General features: G+C 38.8%; 2 protein-coding genes across 4 annotated transcripts; one reads left to right on the forward strand and one right to left on the reverse strand.

The window, feature by feature from the left end:
- Positions 1-168: 168 nt before the first annotated feature.
- On the reverse strand, positions 169-12,178 carry LOC128380862 (serine/threonine-protein kinase tousled-like 2). 3 transcript variants are annotated; one of them, XM_053340730.1, is made up of 21 exons: positions 11,702-12,178; positions 10,190-10,284; positions 8,895-8,966; positions 8,223-8,295; positions 7,864-7,901; positions 7,543-7,635; positions 5,699-5,806; positions 4,999-5,091; positions 4,526-4,636; positions 4,237-4,373; positions 3,992-4,144; positions 3,671-3,737; positions 3,479-3,576; positions 3,289-3,370; positions 3,102-3,193; positions 2,862-2,951; positions 2,300-2,469; positions 2,063-2,201; positions 1,818-1,929; positions 1,595-1,702; positions 169-1,208 (listed from the first exon to the last, which is right to left on the reverse strand). In XM_053340730.1, the coding sequence occupies exons 2-21, from the start codon at positions 10,280-10,282 to the stop codon at positions 1,035-1,037; spliced, it is 2,103 nt and encodes a 700-aa protein (XP_053196705.1). In that variant the 5' UTR covers positions 10,283-10,284; positions 11,702-12,178; the 3' UTR covers positions 169-1,034. The 3 variants fall into 3 exon arrangements, with proteins under 3 accessions (XP_053196705.1, XP_053196704.1, XP_053196706.1); XM_053340729.1 differs by having other exon boundaries at positions 8,826-8,966; XM_053340731.1 differs by lacking the exon at positions 7,543-7,635 and having other exon boundaries at positions 8,826-8,966.
- Positions 12,179-17,382: 5,204 nt separating this feature from the next.
- On the forward strand, positions 17,383-18,967 carry LOC128381105 (GTPase IMAP family member 9-like). Its single transcript, XM_053341057.1, has 2 exons — positions 17,383-17,395; positions 18,108-18,967. The coding sequence occupies exons 1-2, from the start codon at positions 17,383-17,385 to the stop codon at positions 18,965-18,967; spliced, it is 873 nt and encodes a 290-aa protein (XP_053197032.1).
- The last annotated feature ends 2,635 nt before the right edge of the window (positions 18,968-21,602 follow it).

Consider the following 21,602-nt stretch of genomic DNA (forward strand, 5'->3'; position numbering starts at 1 on the left):
AAAAATGTCCGGTGTGTGTGTGTTTAAATGTGTTTGCATTCATGTAACTGCTAATATATGAAACACATTACATTCACATTCATCAATGCACTTCTATACCAAAAGGGTTAATGGAGTGAATTACAATAGTTTGCTTACTTATTTTCCCAAATTAACTGAAACAACACAGAGTTAACCAAATGTTTTTTAATGGTATCATCATTACTCCTGTTGAGAATCTTACCTCTCATCACAACACTCATTCATAGTCATCCCCTTTGTAAGGTTAACAAAAACATTTAAGGGGGTAAATTTAATGGAAAAATATGGACTTAACAACTGAAATAAGCAGCTGACTTCCAGTTACCCAGTAGAATATTCAAAATAGGTCAAAACCAAAACTTCTCAGATCTTCTGTGTTAAGTCATTTAAGAACCTCTAACAGTGCCATGTCATCAAGGCAGGCCTTTAACTTTGGTCATCATTCCTCATTCACTGTAGGAACCCTTCCTTAAAAGTCTCAGGTTAAAATCAATATGGGTACATATCTGAAAATGACCACTATAGTACTGAAAAATAGTTTGATAGATGATGCATTTCAAGCAGAATGGGATGAAATTTCAGTAATGTTTCTTCTTCTAAACCTTCCACAGAATAGAGGCAGGTGATCTTCCACGAACGGCATATTCTCAGCCTCAGTTGTGCAATCTTTATGGGTGCTTTTACTATTATTCATGTAAAATAGCCCCTTGAAACGAGCCCAAAGTTTTTGTGTTAGTGCATGCATATGGGCGAATCTTTGGGTTCTACTGAGCCCACAGCCAGAGACCGGCCCTTCATTTTTACCACTTGGCCAAAGGTGGTGGGCACATTTACTACTAACATCACCACATCATCCATCATTTTGGTTCCATTCACACTTTCCGGTTGCCTCCATCCTATCATGCTCTCTGCTCTCTTGCAACCAAAAGAGCTAAGGAGGAGTTTCAGAGAGTGTGTAACGTCTCTGTGTGGCTTTGTCTTCACAGGGTTTTAATCCAGACTTTAAGCTCCCTTCATTCAGAGGCGTTGCTGCTGTAGAAGCTGGAGGTGGAGGGAATAGGAGGTGCCACAGGTGTGTTGCTGCCCAATGCCTTTCGATTATGGGGCATTAGGAAAGGATCGCTTGCCAACTGCAGAACGTCCACACGGTCCTCCTTGTGATAAGCCAGGCAACGGCGAATGAAGGCCTGTGAGGGGAAATATGGGAAAATACTTTAACTCTTCTCATATTTCTGCACCTAATACATCTCCTCCTTCTTAGGCTACTTGCTGTTATACTTAACTTTCCTCAAAAAGCTATAAAAGTAAATAGTCTGAAGGTAGTGGCTGCTTATGCCACTCTGTATCCTTACAGAAACCATGAAGTAGACACTTTTCTTTATTAGTGACTTAATCTTGCACTACCTCTGCCCCTCCTAACATATCAAACATCCCATCAGTTTACATTTAAGAAGCATCCTGTACTTCCATGTCCCGCCCAAACATCCTGTTTAAAGGTCAAAAATGCAGATTGTACGAAAGGAACAGTACATTCAGTGAGCCTGTAGCTGTGTGAGAGAAACAAGTACCACACCTTTGCTTCTGTGGTGACCACAGGTTTGGGGGGAAACTGCACCTCGGTAGCTTTTAGTATGGTGTTTTCTTGGAGGATATCCTGCTGTGACTGGTTATGACCGAACGGCTGGAGAAGCACAACAGGGAGTGTGTTAATATGTAGCTTGTTCATTTCACTTCAGTTAAAAAAAAAAAAAAAAGATCATGACAATCTGTGTTATGGAATACAGGTTAGGGATTACCTTGCGTCCGTATAAACTCTGGTAGAAGATGACCCCGACTGACCAAACATCCACTTTGTTGGATATTTTGGGGGGTTCCTTGCCCACCACAAAACACTCAGGAGGTAGGTACCTGTAAGCCACACAGTCACAACTTGAGACTGGTTTTCCTCTATGTTCTCCCAGCACTCTCTCTGCTATGAACTTGTGTAGTCATTAACAGTCTCATGTTGATCTAAAGATTTGAAAGATGTCTCTGTACGTACCAATAGGTCCCTGCTCCTTGGGAGGTCAGCTCCATGCCATCTGCAGAGCTGTAGCTGTCATCATCCATGATCTTAGACAGGCCAAAGTCGGTGATCTTAATCTCTCCGCAAGCTGTGCCATTAACCAACAGGATGTTTCCTAAGCACAGGACAGTAAGCAATCCGGTAAACTACTCTGCAAAGGAAAGATTATTACAAAATTGCTACTATGTGCAAACTAAAACTCTTTTGGACTACCAGGCTTGAGGTCGTAGTGGATGATGGGTGGCCGAATCTGGTTGAGGTACTTAAGGGCGTTGACGATCTGCATGACAATAGAGCGGCCCTCCTTCTCGGTCATCAGCTTATTCTGCTTCAAGTAGAAGTCCAAATCGTTGCCTTCACAGTACTCCAGCACTGTGCAGAACCTGCAAGAGCAACAACAGATGTGACACACATTTCTCATGTAAACAAGCAAGACCATCAGATGATTGGACACTTCTATTGACCTAAAAAAAAATCATTTCATGTGCTGGTGGTCAAATTTCACAGGGAATCTTATTCTGGTGTCAGCTTAGTACAGTCCGCCATGGAGGTTACTGCTTATATTTTCACCCAGATTTTTCAGCTCCACGACTGTTAAAGTGTCAAATGCTAAACCTAAAACCAAACTTCAGAAAAGATCATCCCTTGTGTCTGGGTGATACCACAGATGCTACATTCATGTTTTTACAAGCATTTAAAAAGCTGCATGTACATTGAAGTTACATATTAGTATTGGCAAACCTGTTACAAGCTTTATGTGAAATGAAGCACTTACGAATCTGTGTCGAGCGAAAAGTAGTCGTAGAGTTTTACAATTCTAGGGTGGTCAAGTTCTTTGTGGATTCTGTACTCTCTACAGGCGTGTCTGAAAAGACAAATGTATGGTCAACATTAAGTCTACTTCAACATGAATTTTATGTTTGAATTTCTACAACTAATCAACTGTAGATCAAATCATTTTCAACCAAGCAAATGAAGAGAATAGCTGGTCAAGTAAACAGAAGTTCAGACTTACTTGTGGTAGTTCTCCTTCTTCTCCTCCCTCCAGTTCTTGTTGAGTTGATGGATTTTAATGGCCACATATCTTTGCTCTGTTAAATCTAAAGCCTGGAAAAGGAACATCAGACATTTCAGTAATAAAAAAAAGAAAGCTGTTATTTGTGAGGAATGGACGCCAAAAAAAAAAAACAGCATTTACTTACCTTGTAAACTTCACTAAAGCCTCCTCTTCCAAGTAAATGTAACAGCAGATATCTGTCGTTCAGTGTGGGGTGGTCTTTAAATCTACAAAATAAGAATTGCGTCAAATCTTTGACTTTTTTTAAATAGCATAAGTACGTTTAATCCCCACCATGGAACAGGTGAGGAAGGGTAAACAGAGGTGGCACGTACTGCGAGTTGTCCTCATTATGGATTCTCTTCAGCTCCCGAATGTGCAGGTTCCTGACCCGCTCCAAATGTTCCAGCTCCGACTGGATCTCTGCTTCCTCCTGCGGACAACCACACAAATCTATTACCTCCCTAAAACCCTTGATTAACAAGTTGCAGCAGCAGCTTTAGTGGTAAATGAAAATGGACTGGTACCTTTTTTAAATGACCAATTCGAAGTTTGAAAATCTCTTCTTGCTCGTGATATTCTGCGAGTGACAATCTGTGTGAGATAAATTAGAAACAGGTCAGCTTCTAAGAACCAAAATGTAATAAGCTACACATTTATTTCAGATCAACAGAAGAAGGAACAAGGCAACACAAACTCAATCCTGACAATTGATGTCAACAAAAAGAAAAATGCATGATTCTGTAAAAACAAATCTTTAAATGTCCAAATCATTACTATTAATAAAACTGAACAATAAAAAAATGTATTACAATAAAAGGTTGAAAGTAATTTAGCTGTAATCTTACGTTTCATTCTCCTGGCCGTTGCTCCTGCTCTTTCGTTTGTTCTGTTCCAGGCTGGGTGGAGGTGTCTGGGCCATGGAGGGCGGTTTCCTCTTCCCCAGCAGCTTCCTCTGCCTCTCAATGTCCTCCCGCTGTGAGTTGATTCGCTCTTGCTGCCTAGAACATAATAATAACAAACTATCATGCACATTCTTTTATGCAGAATACATAAAATAGGAGCATATGTTTGTGCTTATTTGCATGCTGACTTGATGAGGTTCTGGAAGGCATATCCATCTGTCCACTGCTCAGTGAAGGAGGCTCCATGGCGTACGGTGGTGAAGTGGCCCAGACGCAGACGGTCCTGCATGCTCTTATCCCTGCAAGCCCTTTTCTCCTGCTTTGACTTTAAAAATAAATTACATTTTAAAATAAGTGTCCACCAGGTAGCAAACACATTAGCATGCAGCTATAACAAGGTGAGACAAGCTGTCTCTCCGAGACAAGCTGTCTTTCTGAAGAAAACACTTTTGAACACAAATACATGTTTACACCCACCTTTTCAATGAGGAGCTTCTTGCTCATGGTCACACACTTGTTAAGCCGCTCCTTGAAGCGCTCCAACATCTTCTGCTGCTCATCCACCTGTCGCCTCAGGTCACAGTTAGCCTGTCAAAACATCCATCATCACTCACATGTAATTCTTGTTAGGATCCAAGGTATTTTTCCATTCTTACACTGATGATAGCAAAAAATTAAATTTGAAAGTGAACAAGCACGATCATGATCATGCATGATGAACTACAACTAGATTGTTGCTGTTGTGTGAAGTGCTAGCAAATATGTTTACCTTGCAAAGTGATTACATATTAAATCATATCATATCATACAATCATTTAAAATGTAGAGGTAAACTTAACTGAGCGTATGACATTAATTCTTGTTATTAACTAAAATATTTTATTTGCAGCTTTGAAAACCAGTATGAGGTCAGTATGAAGACAGATTTCATTCATTTTTTCTTCTCTTACCCTCAGCAGGTCATCTATCCTGCCCTCTTTCTTCTCCAGGTCAGAGTTCTTGTTTTTCTCCAGTGCTGTCAGTTTCAGCAGTGTCAGTTCTGACTGGAGCAGAAGGGCAAGGACAACAAGCCAACAGTAAGCATTTCATCTCACATAAATGATACGCGCACACACCCCTTGGGCAGTCAGTAATAAAACACACCATCACTTTGAATTTATCAAAAATCAGACTGGTGGCGTTTTTGATATTAAACATGATTACAAAATGCTGACCTTTAATTAGGCCAATTATTTTAATTTGCCAGAATAGTTGGATGTGTGCTGATGAAGAATCATCTCAGTTGAACCACAGAGGAGTGGCAGGGCCTTTTCAAAGTTTGACCTTTAATTCTAACATTCACATCTTGGCTCAGTAGTGTGACTGTTTTAAATGGCAGAGTTTAGGTGTGAAGTTGTGTCATCCCTACAAACTTTGTCAAACTCATTTCAGAGAAACCACTTTCACTTATTTCAAAACAGTGGAAGAACAAAACCGTTTCAGCGGTAAATGTCAAAAGCTGAACCCAATCCCAAAAGGCATCCAAACCAAACCAAACCAAAGCAGGGTGAAATTGTCTTTTAGCGGACCTTCTACAAGGTGTCACAATCTACTGAATGACAATCAGAAAAGTTGGTATTTAGTGGTGATCCGGGTCAGTCAGTCAGTTACCTGGATGGCTTTGTGTGAGCAGGTGTGTGGGGGGGCTGTCTTAACAGAGCTGCAAGATGAAGAGTCTGTGTGGGCTGAGCCTGTGGATGAAGGACTGCCGTGCTGAAACTGGATTCCAGAGAGACCGAGGAAGAGGGAGGGAGGGAAGCAGAAAGACACAGAAGGTGAAATATAACAACTGGGTAACACAGAGCGTCTGTGGAGATTACAAGAAGATGAAAGGGACAAAAAAGCACATCGTTTCTCTTCTGTCTGTATTTTTCCGAGTCTATTCTAATCTTTCATTTAAGGCCAGCTACTGCTCAATGTCTGTAGGGGATAAAAACAAACAAACTGAATAACACAGTTAATGTTTATGTAAGATTGAAAGAAAACACCTTTTTCCTTCCTGCAGCCTTTTACACTGCAGATCACAATATTTTTACTGATATGTAAAAATTAGTATGTGACAGAGTCTAGTCACATCATAACATTGAGTAGGTTTTCTAAATCAGATATACATCAGAATAGAAAAAACAATGGCAAAACCACCTACAATAGAGTCTCTATTTTTTGGCAAAGGAATAGGCTAAAATGTGTTTGCTCATTCATAACATCATCCATCATTTAAAGGCCTGTTCAGGGTGAGAGAGCATTTAAAAAAACAGCAGTCCACTGGGGCCACTCATCATACTCAATGGCCAATCAAATACGACATGTTCAAGCTCAAATTCCAGGTACCATCACCAATAACTGGCAATTGTTAAGAAAAAGAAGATGGCAGCCATGATAACTTGTACGGATTGTAAAATCTTAACTCAGAGTGTTATAAGTCACCGAGCAGCGTTTCGTGTCTGATTATCTTCAAACAAATGGATTTACTACACAAATTTAACATCCTGGACTGTATTTGACTGTCCACAGCTGGAGCTTCAAAACACATGCCCCAACACAACATCTTGGGATCGAAGTGCCCATTAGCTATTTTGGTGCAGAGTTTGGACCAGAAAGTGAGTTATGAAAGCCATAAATCTCATAAATCCAGCTTTAGATCTCAGCTAATTGTGCAGTCAAAAGGTACTGATTAAAAACTCTTTCACATTCCCTGGTATTATGGCCCTTTTGTGCTAAGGGACACACTTATCACACCTTTACTTCAGTGCCAATTTACATACTGGTAAATTGGCACTGAACAATGTTTTTGTGGTATACAATGAGGAAAGATGTTATCTTAACATTACAGGAACAGAAAATGATATGTGAACAGATATTTCAGTGATAAAATACATTAAATTGTCATCAAAACCCAATTAAGGTGTTGAGTGCAGGCTCCAATCTTACATAATATACACAACACCCTTTATTGTTTCCTCCCATATCTGGTTTAAATGTCAGCTCACTGTGTCCAGTCTAAAACCAAAACAACTACATCTCAAAACATGATGCAACACCCGCACTGGGAACATAACCAGTGGTCAAGAGAGATCCTACATCTAATCATTCCAGAAATGTCACACAGTCTATTGTTCAGTCACTGACGCGGCAAGACTCGCTCACTTTTATTGTAGTTTTTCCTGAAATCAAACTGTAAAAGGACTAAAAAGAAATCATTAATAGAGTCTTACAAGATCTCTGTAGTTAAAGGACCGTGGCTGACCAGAACCAGAAGACCAGGAAATATACACGAGCGCACCAACTCAGTCCAATTAAGAGGATGCTGACATTAAGTGAAAACGGACACAAACAAGTGAATCTCACTCTGGCTAATGGTTTAACGGCTGGTATACCAAGAGTAATAAAAAAAAAAAACTAAAGAAAGAGTATCAACGCGTGGGAAAGCTATGGAGGTGGACAGTGATGCTCACCGGAGGATTAGACAGTGAGTGCTGTGGAGAGGAGCGCACCAGAACAGGAATGCCCCGGGCAGGACTGGTGCCAGAGCCACTGCTACCAGCAAACTGGCCACAGGATAAGAGAGTGGAAACCAGACAGAAAGAAAGGAGACAAGACATGTTATTTCGAAAGAATTTGAGGAAGCACCGTACTCGCGTAGTTGGGACGTGAAGGAGAGACGTAACACTAAAGTTTGAGACTGGCCTGAAATAATGTGCACCACAGTGACTACAACACAAAATACATTCGCTAGGATCAAGACAGACTGTGTGAACCATTAGATTTGTACTCACCTCAAAATAATCACTTATTTTGTGCCCCCTTCCTTTGCCTATAGAAAAAAAACAGAAGAAAATCATTTGATTCTATTTTATGTTAATCTTTTTTTAAGCATATACATCTGTTGCAGCATAAAAAATGAGCCAGATCACATGATTTATGTCCCATATTGTATTTTTAGACCATTTTCACAATTTGCAGACATTAATATTTGCAGCCAAGAGTAAAGCCGTGATGAAAGTGAGACCAAAGACAGCTGAGAATTTCTGAATATAAGGAGCGGCTTCTGTTGAAGCGTGACAGATTTGTGCCAGTAAAGTATAACTTCAAGTTGGAGACAATAGGTTTCTTTTAATAAGTAGGTTGGATTTACCCTGGCTGTTGCTGTCATAGATGTCTCCTTTTCTCTTCCTGCTTCTCTGGTCATTGGCCTTCTTCTCTGGTGTCTGAACAGAGCAGGAAAGCAGCTCATTAACATTACAGCAAAGAATGCTTTAACATAATAAAACCTTGTACCTGTAAGTGATAAACAGATAATTACACTCCCTTCTCAAAGAAACATTTTTGAGATTATGTAACATTAACAACAGTTTCTTTTCTGTGCTCAGTATCTAATCGACTATGAAACACACACAGACACACAGACACACAGACACACACACACACACACACACACACACACACACACACACACACACACGTACATGTCATATTACGCCGTTCACGAGGCATGGTTGATTATCACATACACTGTTACTTTCTGGGTCATGGTTCAATCTCTGAAGAGTGAACATGTTTGTGCTTGAGTGAGTTTCTTCTGGGCTACTCATTTCCTTGATTCCCGAATTGGCCCAATTCAAGTAGATGGATAGACAACCAGCCAGTGTACCAAAATGTTTGCATGCATGACTGTATACAAAAACATTTGACACAAACAATGACTAGGAGATACCATCGAGAATAAGCTAGTGCATACATGGTTAAAGGACCTTGAGGAGAGGGCACAGTCACTTGTCATTTTGATTGATTCTTTCCCCCAACCAACCTCCAGTTCCTTGTCACTGAGTGATCCGGCGCTGCACAGAGACTGGTTGGATGATTCACTGTTGGCTGAACTCTGGAAAAACAGGGCACAGACAACAGACTTGATTGATTAGTCATCTGCTACTTTTAGGAAATGCTGTTGTTTTCCGCTCTAAATGTCCGAGAGTTATGTTGTTTATGTCCTCTTATGAAGCCTTTATGTAGGCCTGTTAATGCACTTGTGTAGTTATTAAGGATAACACCAATTTCAGCACATACTAACTCTTACTGTTACCAGCTAAAACCGGAAAGCTTTCGTAATTGTGCAACACTACAATATACACACAATTTGCATCTACTTGTTAATCTGCAAATCTTCAGTTTACATCCAGTTGGTAGAGTCAGCGTGGTGTGGTGCATACTATTCATGGCCAGCTGCTCAGCCTGATGAGGAAACAGCAGGCTAATTGGTGCAGGAGGCTAATGCTTTAAAGGCCTGCTGGCTTTCTGCTGCTCAAGGTCACACATACAGCCAAGAAATTCTCCCATTTTTCGTCTTGACATGTACATTATACATGCTCAGTGCAGTTTCTAGAAAAGGCTTCTTTTCCTAACATATTCACTGTAATACCGCAACGAGCAGACCCAAAAGTGCATTTCAGAGCACATAGAGGCTGGAGCATGAATGATAGTGATTTATTTCTCAAGGGTTTGCCATTTTCTCACGTGCGCACCCACACACACACACACACACACTCACTGTTTTACCCAGTTCAGCAGAAAGGTTGCAGCATAGCACACAGCCGATGCCGTAAGCTTCAGCTGCGGTGCCATTTCAGTGTCACTAGTCTCCGCTTGAACAAAAAGCTGCTGGCCGGCTCCCATGTCAGCCAGTACAGAGCTTGTGTTGTTTTAGCTTTAGCTCGGAGAGATAGGGTCATTCCACAGAGGGAAAACTCCTGAACACAGAGCATCAGTCAATATTGGAAATAGAGAAGACTAAAAGGAGTAGCATGGGAGTGCTGACTGACTGCTCATGTTTGCGTTCACACACAACAGTGGGGATGTGTTTGCCTGCGGGAAAACCGCAAGCTAGACTTTGGAGCAGGGCTAAAAAAAGGAAACCTCATTCTGGTTTAAAAAATAAATAAATAAAATAACACACATATAAACTAACTCTCGGTATATAGAGAGTAATATCTGCACTTGAAATTAAAAATGGTTATGGTAATGGTTTTAAGCATTATAATAACTAATATGAACTTTTCAGTGCAGCCTCTAGTTTTGCTTTTGTTATTAATTTGAAGAAATGCCAACCTTTGCCACACCAACTCCAGTGAAGCGAGCCTCAAGCAGTTCCTGTCTGCGTGGATCCAGGCTAATAGCCTGACTATTAAGTCCCTCCATCATGCCTAGAAAGAGAGAAACAGTGAATTATATGGTCACTTATGTGAAACAGCTAGTACATTAGGTTATCACAAAGGATAGGATTGACACTCATCAACCGGGAGGGAGTAGCCCATTAGTTAGCAATATTAAAATATTCTTCCTGATTGGTGCAGGTGACCTAACAATCTAGCCGATCCTGTCTTCTGACAAGCAAAAAGTACAAGTTTCAACAAGGCTGCTTGAGAGCCAGGGCTGGGTCAGAAAATTTTACAGCAGACTGTCTAACATGAAGCACAAGAAACTGATACAAAGCAAACTTTGTTTTTGTTACTAGCTTACTAACCTTAACCGAGAAACTATTTTCAGTTCAAACAAATCACAGTGGAGTGAAAGGAGACCAACAGGATGTATTTTTTTGGGAGGAATCCCTCTGAACTAATTCTTGAAAGCCATGAGTTGACAGGAAAAAAGAATGTTTATTGAGTTTAGTTTTGTGGTCAATTAAACCAGCAGTAATAAATTACTGAAGGTACCCAATCCTGACAAAGAAGGGAAAGAAGGACGCTGCCAGATACTGGTGCATATGTACTGTAATGGTAGTCTTGTCTATTCTTTCCAGTGAAGTTAATCATAATTTCACCATTTGTACAAGTTAACTCTTGCATATGTCCCACAATAGTTTTGCCTGCTGAATATTCAAAGTTGTAAACCCACAGCAATAACTGGATGAGAGACTCTGAATCCAGACATCATTGTTTAGGAAGGTAATGAAGAGCCATGTAGTTATAAGGATTAGTAAGGTCATTTCTCTCCATTTCTCCCCGCCCCTGGTTATCATAAAGACATGAAATGGCAGGGCACACGACCTAACAGGGTATCCACCATCAACTAACCGAGGGACGGTGTAAAATAGTGATGACAGTTATTTAGAATAAAACATTAACATCCATATAACAGTAATCATCATAGTTTTGCCCGTGAAGTCAACGTTAGTTAATACATTTAGCCCCAAACGAGCTCTTCAATTTGTCCATCACAACAATGCTAGTCAGCAAACGTTAAGTTACCCAAGTTAACTGGAGTATGTACAGTAAGTTAGCTTTAACACAACTTTCATGACCAATCCAAAAGCTCAACTTTGTTAAAAGTCAGTCGATGTTTCAGCTGAACTAACTTCACATCAGTTAATTGGGTTAGGGTTAGTTACTGATAAGACTTACTAGCCTTTAGCTCGCTAATCAAAATGCTACCAAGACGTTTAGAGAGAAAACCGAACAAGCTCTTATCGAGAGTTAAATTATAATGCTTCACTTCACTATAGAAGTTTGAAAAAATGTTAGTAGCGGCCAGCTAGGTTAATAATGGTTACTGAATAGCAGCCATTTGATGCTACATGGTAGGTTACCTTAAGTAGCTGACGTTAACTTGAAGTTATCTCACCTGGAGAAGCTTTTGCAGTTTTCACTGTCACTCACAGTCCTAAAAAAGGATCTTGTCCGTCCATTTGGCGACAGAAAACCCACCCTAACAACTCCTAGTCCTACATTTGTTAGCTTAGCAAAATGCTAGCTAAGAAGTGCAGTGTGGCTGGCTCCCGCTGGTGTCATTCGGGCTGGAGGCCCCTGATCCTCGGGGTTTCCTTGTTCGTCTGGGTGCCTCTTGTACGGGCTAACCCGGAGCTGTCACTGCGCTGAAGAAGCCTCTTTACAAGTGTTGTCACATTTCTGCTTCGCTCGGTTTTTTTCTTTTGTCATTGTCGGGCGCTGAAAGACGGTTTGCACCGGGAGAAGAAGTTCAGCCACCTTTGTTAGGGTCCATTATTTAACTGGTGATAATTAAAAAAATAAAAAAGATCATAACCCCCGCAGCGAGGCCGCACAGGGCTCCAGGGAGAGCTTCATACGATGCCTCCCGTCCTGCGCGCTTGTTTGGCAGATAATGTAAAAGCCTCTCAGGTCAGAACCACCCAAATAAACAGCAGACTGTCGGTATTTCCTTAAGAGGACTCCACCTGCTTTAATAGTCTTGCTTAGTGACTTATCACTCAATGAATGTTAACTCACAGATACTCCCCTTTCTCATTGTTTTGATTTTACTGTTTTATTTTTTACTTAATGTCACAACCCTGTCGCTACTATTGAGAACACTGTCTGATGAGAGGATTTTTAAAAATGTATTTTAATTTTGGGGTTAGTTGAATCAGCATGACTAGGTTTATTATTGAAGGCACTGAATCCTGTTAAAGAAGGGAAAGGTAGATGCTGTCAGATTGTGGTGCATATAGGCAGGGATGGGAAAGTTATTTTGGAAATGTTATAGGTTACAGATGACTATATCCTATTTGAAATGTAATAAGTAATGTACCTATTTCAATCACTTAAAATAATTTTACTTATTTCTTTATTTTTATTAGTTTTGTTTTTTTGACTAATTGTCTAACAAATGTTTTCAACTGTTAGGGTAAGTGTACCCATTAGCCCACCAAACTCTATTCAGGTGATTCACATGGATACTGACATGATTTATAAAAGATATAATTTCTTATGAAGTAAGGTGTGCTCTCATTTGAAAATGTATCCATTAGTTCATGTAGATTTTGGAATATAAAATAAAGATATTTTATGAAAAAAGTCAAAAGTTAGATTGAGCGTGCCATAAAAACCAAGAATGCATCAAGAACAGTATATAGCTGGGTGGATCAATACAAGAGATGTATCCAATGAATGTCTATTTCATATTTGAAATTATTTAAAACAGTTTATGTATCCTAAATGCTAGTATGTTGCATGCCATATTAATTGTCAAACAATGACAATCTATATGAATGAAATAGCCTTACAACACATCACAGTATCATGTGTATAATTAAAGCTGATTAATCAAGGCAAGGTCAAACTTGAGAGTTGTTATTTTCATTACTCACAAGGCCATCTTCAAAATCTAATAATTACAACAAAGCACAAACACTTTGGGTGAATGAAATGGCCTCACAGCAACCATCTAGCTCAAATCTCACCTGTTTATTTTACACACAAGTTCTTGTGGTGGCTCCATAGCACTAATAGCTGATGATGTAGTTGTAATGTTATACAGGAATGAATAATCATAACTTTAAAAGCAGATCATTTTATCTGGCATTACCTCAAATCAAGGGCTATTTTAATGTACAACTCAGGGGGTGAGTTTTGGTGCTCAAGACTTAAAAGAGCCATTTTAGTCTCTTTCCATTTCAGTCCAGACAGCTCACTGTAACTCTTCTATGGAGGAGATTTTTGGTCATAATCAAAATTAAAAGTCCAAATAGAAATTAAAAGACATAACATTTAAAAGTGTATTATTTTTCTACATTACTAGGAATAATCAGGCCATAATTAAACTTAAAAAGGAAATTTAAAATGTAAAATCATAATCCGAACATAGAAAACAATGACAATGAAAAGGTGAAATTTGAAGTGCAAAAAGGTTAAATGGAAATGTTCAAATTAAACATTTAAATTGTAAGCATGAAGGGAGGGAGGGTGCACAGCATGAATGCTCTTATTAGAAGCTCTTAAAATATAGCCATGGTTCACCTTATGGCCAGCAGGGGGAGCTGACTGCTAAAGAACACATTGAGTCAGACAGAGGTCCGTGTATCTTTTAGTCATTCGATTTTCTTTTCAGGACGCAACAGATCCCCACTGACTCACTACAGCAATAAAATAAATAGATAAATAAAAGAAAAAAGAAATAAACAAAAAACAGCTGAGATGAACGAAATAAAACCTTCTTGGATGCGCTAATCTTACCTGTCGAATTAAGACATTCTCTGACCAGACAAAACCTTGAGGTGCCGAAATATTGAATTTATGAAAATAACAAAGTAAACCTACTGTCCAGATCCTGAAACTAAATGAGTACCTTAGACGAATTAACATAATTGTACACACACTGACAGGGCGTGGACACAGGTGGAGGTCCCTGATTCCCCCCGGAGAAACACGTCATCAGGAGGGATTGCCGATGGCTGCGGTGTGTGAATGTGTGTGAATGGGTGAATGTGACATGAAGCTTAAAAGCGCTTTGAGTGGTCAAAAAGACTAGACATGCGCTATATAAGTACAGTCAATTGTCCATTTACCATTATAAGAGCTCTTATAATAATACATCCATGGTGCACATTATATGGACAGCAGGGGGAGCTAACTGCTAAGGAGCAAAGTGAGTTTGGCAGAGCAGTATCAGTCCAAACCAAAGATGTATAAAGGACATCCCCCCTCCACTCAAAAATGTCTTCTTCGTGTTTCTTCAGTTTGATTTTGGTCTAGTCACTGTACAGAATGATGTATGTGCAGAGTTTGTTGCCAAATTCATCTGACAAGGGGACATTTCCGCTCACCTTCATTCGGTGTTTAATGTGTGTAATTATGAGCATGTTTGTGACATCACAAGTCAATTGTGGTCAATGATTGAAGCCTCCAGTGCACAAAGTAGAAGACAGCTTGTCCTGCATTTCAACTAATGGACTTTTGAGTGGGACTTAAGGCTATTGACTTGCCCATGTGGTGGAGTTGGTCTTCTGTCTTCTGTGGTCTAAAAGATTGCAGAATGAGGTTATGTCTGAATCTTTCTTTCATCTTAACAAAACAAAGGATTTGAAACATGTAATGTTGTGATTGTCAGAAAACAAAACATGAGGAATAATTACTGGCCTTGTGGAATTCAGCAATCTTGTATCTTTTTTTTGGTGGGTATTATTTTGGGCAATATGCTGTAGTATCGGTATTTACAATAGTTACGAAATACTGAAACTTCTTATTCCTCAATATAAAAACAGGCTGAAGCTGAGCTCCCAAATTGAAGTCTGTCAAACTAAATACAAATGCCAATGGGTCAATCCTCATGCATGATGTACCACACATAACCTTTAACACCACCATTACCCACCAGCTCCCTTTTGTTCTCTCCCAGCTACAGTTTCCTCTTCCTTAGTCAGAAGAGCCTGAGAGAAGAATGGCACCAGTACGCTCCACTAGGCCAGCTTGGTCTGAAAATCTGTGTTGCTTATCACAGTAAACATTGTTATTTGAATCAATCTCTCCTATCATCACACTCTGCCATTAAATATAATGGGTGAACATTATAATTTCCTTCTGTTCTATTTCTGTCATTTCCACTTTCCCACACTTTCCAAAATCCCTTCATTCTCCATTCTGATGTCACCACAGCTGACAGTGATCTTTGTTGCTACGATCTTCCAGCCAATCAGATTCTTTGTGCTGTTTTTTCAATATCATTCTAATTCTGCACTCTGTGTTTCAGACCAACTATTTTGCAGCCCACCTCTTCCCCAGCACCATCATTATGTGAATGTTGTCCAGAGAGATCCATGAAAGAATAAAACAACAACAACAACAACATTAATTTTGCTGCATTATTTTGTCATGCAAAGTCCAGTCACTGATATGGCTTACTGGGACAATTGATGGAATACAGCAATCATTAATGTTATAATCTACACCTTTGCTTTTCTTGCTATGACAGCATCTGCGGTGAACAGGGTCTGTCTGCCAAACTAATCAGATACTAAGACACAGAGTAGTTTAGTTTAGAGCTTTTGTTAATTGTTTTGAACTATGTTGTTTTAGTAACCTTTTTGTGGTTTGTTTTCTCCTTTTGTCTAATTTAGTGGAGCTTGTTGCTAGCCCATTGTGGAGGTTAGTCACAATGGGCGGGGGATTGGTTGACAGCATGCTGTTGTTAAAGACACTGGGACACATAATTTGCACACCTGTTGCTCTAAAGGACTTGAGGTGGTGAATATTGTACATGGTGCCACACCTGACAAATCGAAAGAACTCATGTGCTGTTGTGTCAACAGAGGATGATTTCATGCATGAAGTTACGTAGAGGTTTAGTAGTAGCAGAAGTTCACTTATACACTGCAGCATCTGCTCTCCTCTCTTTAAAACAACATATTGATACAAGTCAATATATAACTGTATTCATAATATTAATTTATCTAGCAGATTAAAACTTTTGTTTTGTGTTTTGAAAATGTCTTGAAAGCAGTGGAAAAAGGATCACTTCTCTCAGTTTTATGCCTAGAGAGAAAAATGTTAATACGGCAATTCCTTAACATAAAGTCTTATATAGTTATTTTTATTTATTTATTTATGTTTTTAGCATTCATACAAATAAAAATGTAGACTACATAATTAATAAAAAAAAACACTGACTATTAAAAAATAAGAGATGAACACTTCATCATTTCTTCATTTTTTCAGCTTGTACCAAGGTTTTTAGAAGCTCCATGCTTATAGCCACAAGCCTCTTTATTGACACCTTTGCTCTTCTTGTATTTCTCTCCTCTGACCCTCGATGACGGCTGCAGTGAAACTCCACTGACTGGATTGTATTTACTGATGCCTTTAGCACACTGTGCTAACTGAGCCATAACTGATGTCTCTAAACATGCGATATTATCTGTCAAGGCCAGTTTGATATGCTTTTTACAATGTTTTCTTGGTTGCAATCATTTAAACGTTGGACCATTTCATGTAATTCAAATACAATTAGCCTAAATAAAAGGCATCAAGTTGGAAGTACAATCTGGGCTGTCTTTTTCTTTCAACGCTTCAATAGGTAGATCTTGCCTTTCATCAAGGTGGAGTTCAGGGATCTTGGGCTTAAAAAGGTTGGAGACCACTGCACTAGAGGTTATGGTTTCACTCCTTGGCTGAGGACTCCCATAGTGAGATGTTTTTTGGCATCCAAATTCATCATGTCATCAAATGCCTATCAAAAGGAATCCTGAAAATACAGAAGGACTGAATTCCTTACTCTTAATGATGATGTGAGAGTGCATCATGTGTCATTTTTGAATGTTTGTGATGGTCAAAAACATTTAAAACATATATGTAACATTTAAGCATATAATTTAAACAAGTCTATGACACACATCATTTCATGTGGGACATTATGCAAATTACCCCTCTTGTTTTACTTTGCTGTGAACAGTGATGGGTGCGGTTTGTAGCCTTGTCATATAAAGAGGCAGAGTCACAGATAGACTGAAATTTACTTCTTCACTTCAGCAGCAGATCTGCTCTTCTGTCTTTAAAACAAAAATGATTGGCAACATGACAAAACAAGGTAAATCAATATATAACTGCATTCTTAATATTTGACTTGATAAATTTAGTAAAGTTTAAAGAAGTATAAAATGTTTTGGAGAGGTTAAATGTATTTTTACTAGTAGATGTTGATATCTTGAAAAACAATTTCTTATTGAAAGAAGAATATTCTTGTTAAATACCATTCTGACTAGTGATAATACAGTTTTGAGCAGATGAAATGTTATTATGAATCTCTAAAATGTAATTACAGACAAGAGTGTGGCTGGATTAAATGTTAAAACAGCTTGTCATAATTGCACACACAGATGAAGGTGCACATACACAAACTAAATCACAAAACACCTCTCTGCCAAGTCTTGCAGTTAAAAACACATTATTTTGGAGGCTTTTTTACCTTTATTTAACAGTTGATGGCAGAAAGGCCAATACGAATCACGGGGAGAGACAGACATGGGGATGACATGCAATGAAGTTCCCTTGCTGGACTTGAACCAAGGACATTGCTGGTATTTACCATGCACTGTAACCACTCTGCTATGAGGGCGCTCAAAAATGCCTAATTTTTACCATGTTTTGTTCCCAGCAACTAAGAGGCAAAATACTCATGGATCCTAAAACTGTGCACTGTAGGCAACTTGAGCCTTTCCAGCTATAGTTATCCATCCCTGGTGTGGATTGATTTAACACATTCTATGAATACACATTGATTGTTTGTCCTTTTTTTTCAGCCTTTTTGTCTACACTTCCCACAGTTACAGCTTGTGGCCCCACTTCTGGCATAGGATTCCCCACCATCAGGATTGTGATGGTGGGGAAGACTGGAGCTGGGAAGAGCGCCTCAGGAAACACCATTCTGGGGAAACAGTGCTTTAAATCTGAGTTTTGCCCTCAATCTTTGACAAAGATCTGTAAAAAGGCTGATGGTGAGGTGGATGGACAAAATGTTACTGTTATCGACACTCCAGGCCTGTTTGACACCGGGAACACTGAAGAGAAAACAGTTAAAGATATTGCCCAGAGCATTGCTTGTGCTTCTCCTGGACCTCATATCTTCCTGGTCGTCATCAAACTGGACAGATTCACAGAGGAAGAAAAGCAAACAGTGCAGAAGATTCAGAAAATCTTTGGTGAGGAAGCCAACAAATACAGCATGATTCTCTTTACCCATGGTGACGTGCTTGAAGGAAAACCTATCGAGGAGTTTTTGAAGAACAGCAAAGATCTGCAGCAACTTGTGACAAAATGTAACAACCAGTACCACGTGTTCAATAATAAGATGGAGGATCGTTCTCAGGTCAGCGAGCTGCTCAAGAACATCAGAAATATAAACATGAAGAATGGAGGAAGCTACTACACCACTGAAATGTTCAAAAAAGCAGAGAGAGTGATTGAAGAGGAGAGAGAGAGGAAGCTACGGGAAGCACAAAACAGGGTAATGCAAGAAAGACTGAGTAAACCCAAGAAAAAGCAAGAACTTCAGGCCAGAAAGAAAGCTGAGGACAGCACTTGGGTCATCCAACTGCTAATTCAAAGTTCCAATGTGGTTGGTTCACTTCTTCAATTAATCTTACTTTTCAAAAGGAGATAGAAGGTAACAATACAAACACAAGTGCTGCAGACACCAAACTATATGAGCAGCCTCTCCCCATCCATGCCAATCTGCTCCTCAGCCAGTGTAAAATTAATTGAATTATGGAACTAATTAGTAAAATTAGTCTCTACATGAAAACAATGTTCTGTATGTAGCCACACCTTTGGATCTGCAGTCAACATCCTGTATTCTGCACCATGTTTTTTTTATTTTGCTTTCTTGTTTGGTTTGATCTATAAGTTGTGTGTTAATCGATATTTTATTGTAACAATAACAGAAAATGTATGGTTGATAGTTATTGTTTTATTACTATATGTATATCTGCAATATTAGCCCATATGTGGAATTAATGACATTATTATCAATAATTATTCAGTAATGACACAAATGATCAAGAAGATGTGTTAAGATGTTTTAAAAAAATAAATGATTATTTTGATTCAGAATTTATGAGGTTGGTTGAGTCTTTATACTGCAAAGTTATTGGTATTAATTTAACTCACAGTTTTAATATTAACTGTCATAGTGTTTATATAATCCTCACAAGTTCCGAGTTAAAGTTACACTTTAGCTAGTGTTAACATGCAACTCTTTTATAGTGTTACATTACATTACACATGTCAGCTTCTATTTTTGCCGGACGTGGGAGCACGGCGCATCAAGTCAGCACAGAGCAGATGTGCGGGACAGGAAATCGTGTACAAAATACAAAATAAAACACCGGGTTAATTTTCAAAATAAAATGCAGCGTGTTTACGGCGGATCATATTTCCCTCACTACAGTTCTGAAGTACAGGTCCGAGGTTTAGATATAAAGTTTATTGTGACTTTGCTACTACTGTGTGGGCTAACAAAATAATAATAATAATAATAATAATAATAATAATAATAATAATAATAATAATAATAATAATATAGTAATTTAAGCATTCTGGGGATATAAGCTGTAGGTTATCTGTGTTTGAAATATTACAATCTGTATTTAAACTTGATTCATGTGGATTATTCCTGCAGCACAACACCAAAAAATTTGGCGCCTTTTCTGATTTTGAGCCCCTGCCCCTCCATAATCATGTGCACATCCCTGCTCCTCTCAGTGGGAGTTGGATTTATCAATTCTAATAGTTTGACTCTTAAAACCTGCACAGAGCTCCAGTAGATGATGACTTCAGGAGACTCCTTAAAGTCTTGTTGGGAGGGCCTGCAGTATATCCTCTAAACGTAGACAAAAATGAAACTCTGCTCAAACAGTAGAATCTATTTCTAAAAGAAAACTCAACAAAGGTGGGCACTGGTGTCCTCAAATCTTCAACTCTAAACTCTATAACCTCCAATATTGATATTTGGTGAAATGAGCGACTGGTTAGTTATGAGCATAAGTAAAAATGTGTTCTACATTACAGCATTACATTTCAGCACTTTATCCATTAAGTCATATAAACTCATGTGCTGATCATTTCTTTACAGTGAACATTTACTAGGATACACCCTGTATTAAACTGTAATGAGTCATGCATTACTCAAGCCTGTGTTTTGTAATAGTGTTACCTTGCTCTTGTGCTGACCGAACATATAAATAAAACCAAAGCAAATAAAATGCAACCAAGCCACGCCTTGATAAAGACTGTAGTTATATGCATATACATAGCATAGATAGACCTCTCTAAAACACCTTTTCATCGTGTTGAGTTTTGCTTCTTTTGCTTTAAAGTTTCATGACTACAACTTTAAATGTCCATTAAAATAAAACTTTTAACATGTTTAAGTCCCAGTGTGTTTGGTTAATGTTTACCAGTCATATCATTCACATATCACTGAGCTTCATTTTCTAGAATCCTCAGTATTTCTGCAACTGTTCTGTTTGTTGCTGACAGTTTGTGGAGCATCTTTTATGAAATGCCCGTAGTCATCACACAGCAGGAAAAATGATAAGTGCATCTTTCAAACTGAGAAAGCCTGTGCACATTTAACGCATTGATAACTAAATGACTTCATGAGTGTGCAAGGCTTTTTTTTGTCAGTAATGCACTTCTTGAATCTTCTGAACTTACTGATCCATGTATAATAAATTGTTTCTATGACATAGTTCATCTTGTATATCTACTGTTATTCTTGTGGACAGATGAACCACTTCACATACTTGCAGTTTGAGTCCAGGAGATGGAGGCAGTGCATTGCTAACAAAAAATTCTGCATTTTTCTGTGACAGTCTTGGCACAATATCACAATCATCAGAACGGAAATCATTTCAAACAAATATTATTTATCTATTGCAGTCTTTAGTAAATTCCTGTAATGTAATGTGTGCACGAGATGAAGTAATTAACATTAGACCTTCATGCCACATGATGTACACATATTTTACTTATAGCACACTATCAGTAACACTTGTCCGCAAAGGAAAACGTTTATCTCTTTCTACACACAAGAAGCTGCACCGGTTTTCAGTGAATTAACATTTTTTACTCTAAACCACATCTTATCTGTACAATGTCACTGAACTAATGACAGTTTATCTTGCTGTAGTCCTACTTAGTACAGCCGGCAGGAAATCCCAACATTGTGATCAGGAAACAATGTACATTTCATATATGACTATCTGCCCTTCAATTCATCCACTAACCTCAAGCAT

The sequence above is a fragment of the Scomber japonicus genome, chromosome 20, assembly GCF_027409825.1.
Source record: "Scomber japonicus isolate fScoJap1 chromosome 20, fScoJap1.pri, whole genome shotgun sequence".
In the NCBI taxonomy this organism is placed as follows: domain Eukaryota; kingdom Metazoa; phylum Chordata; class Actinopteri; order Scombriformes; family Scombridae; genus Scomber; species Scomber japonicus.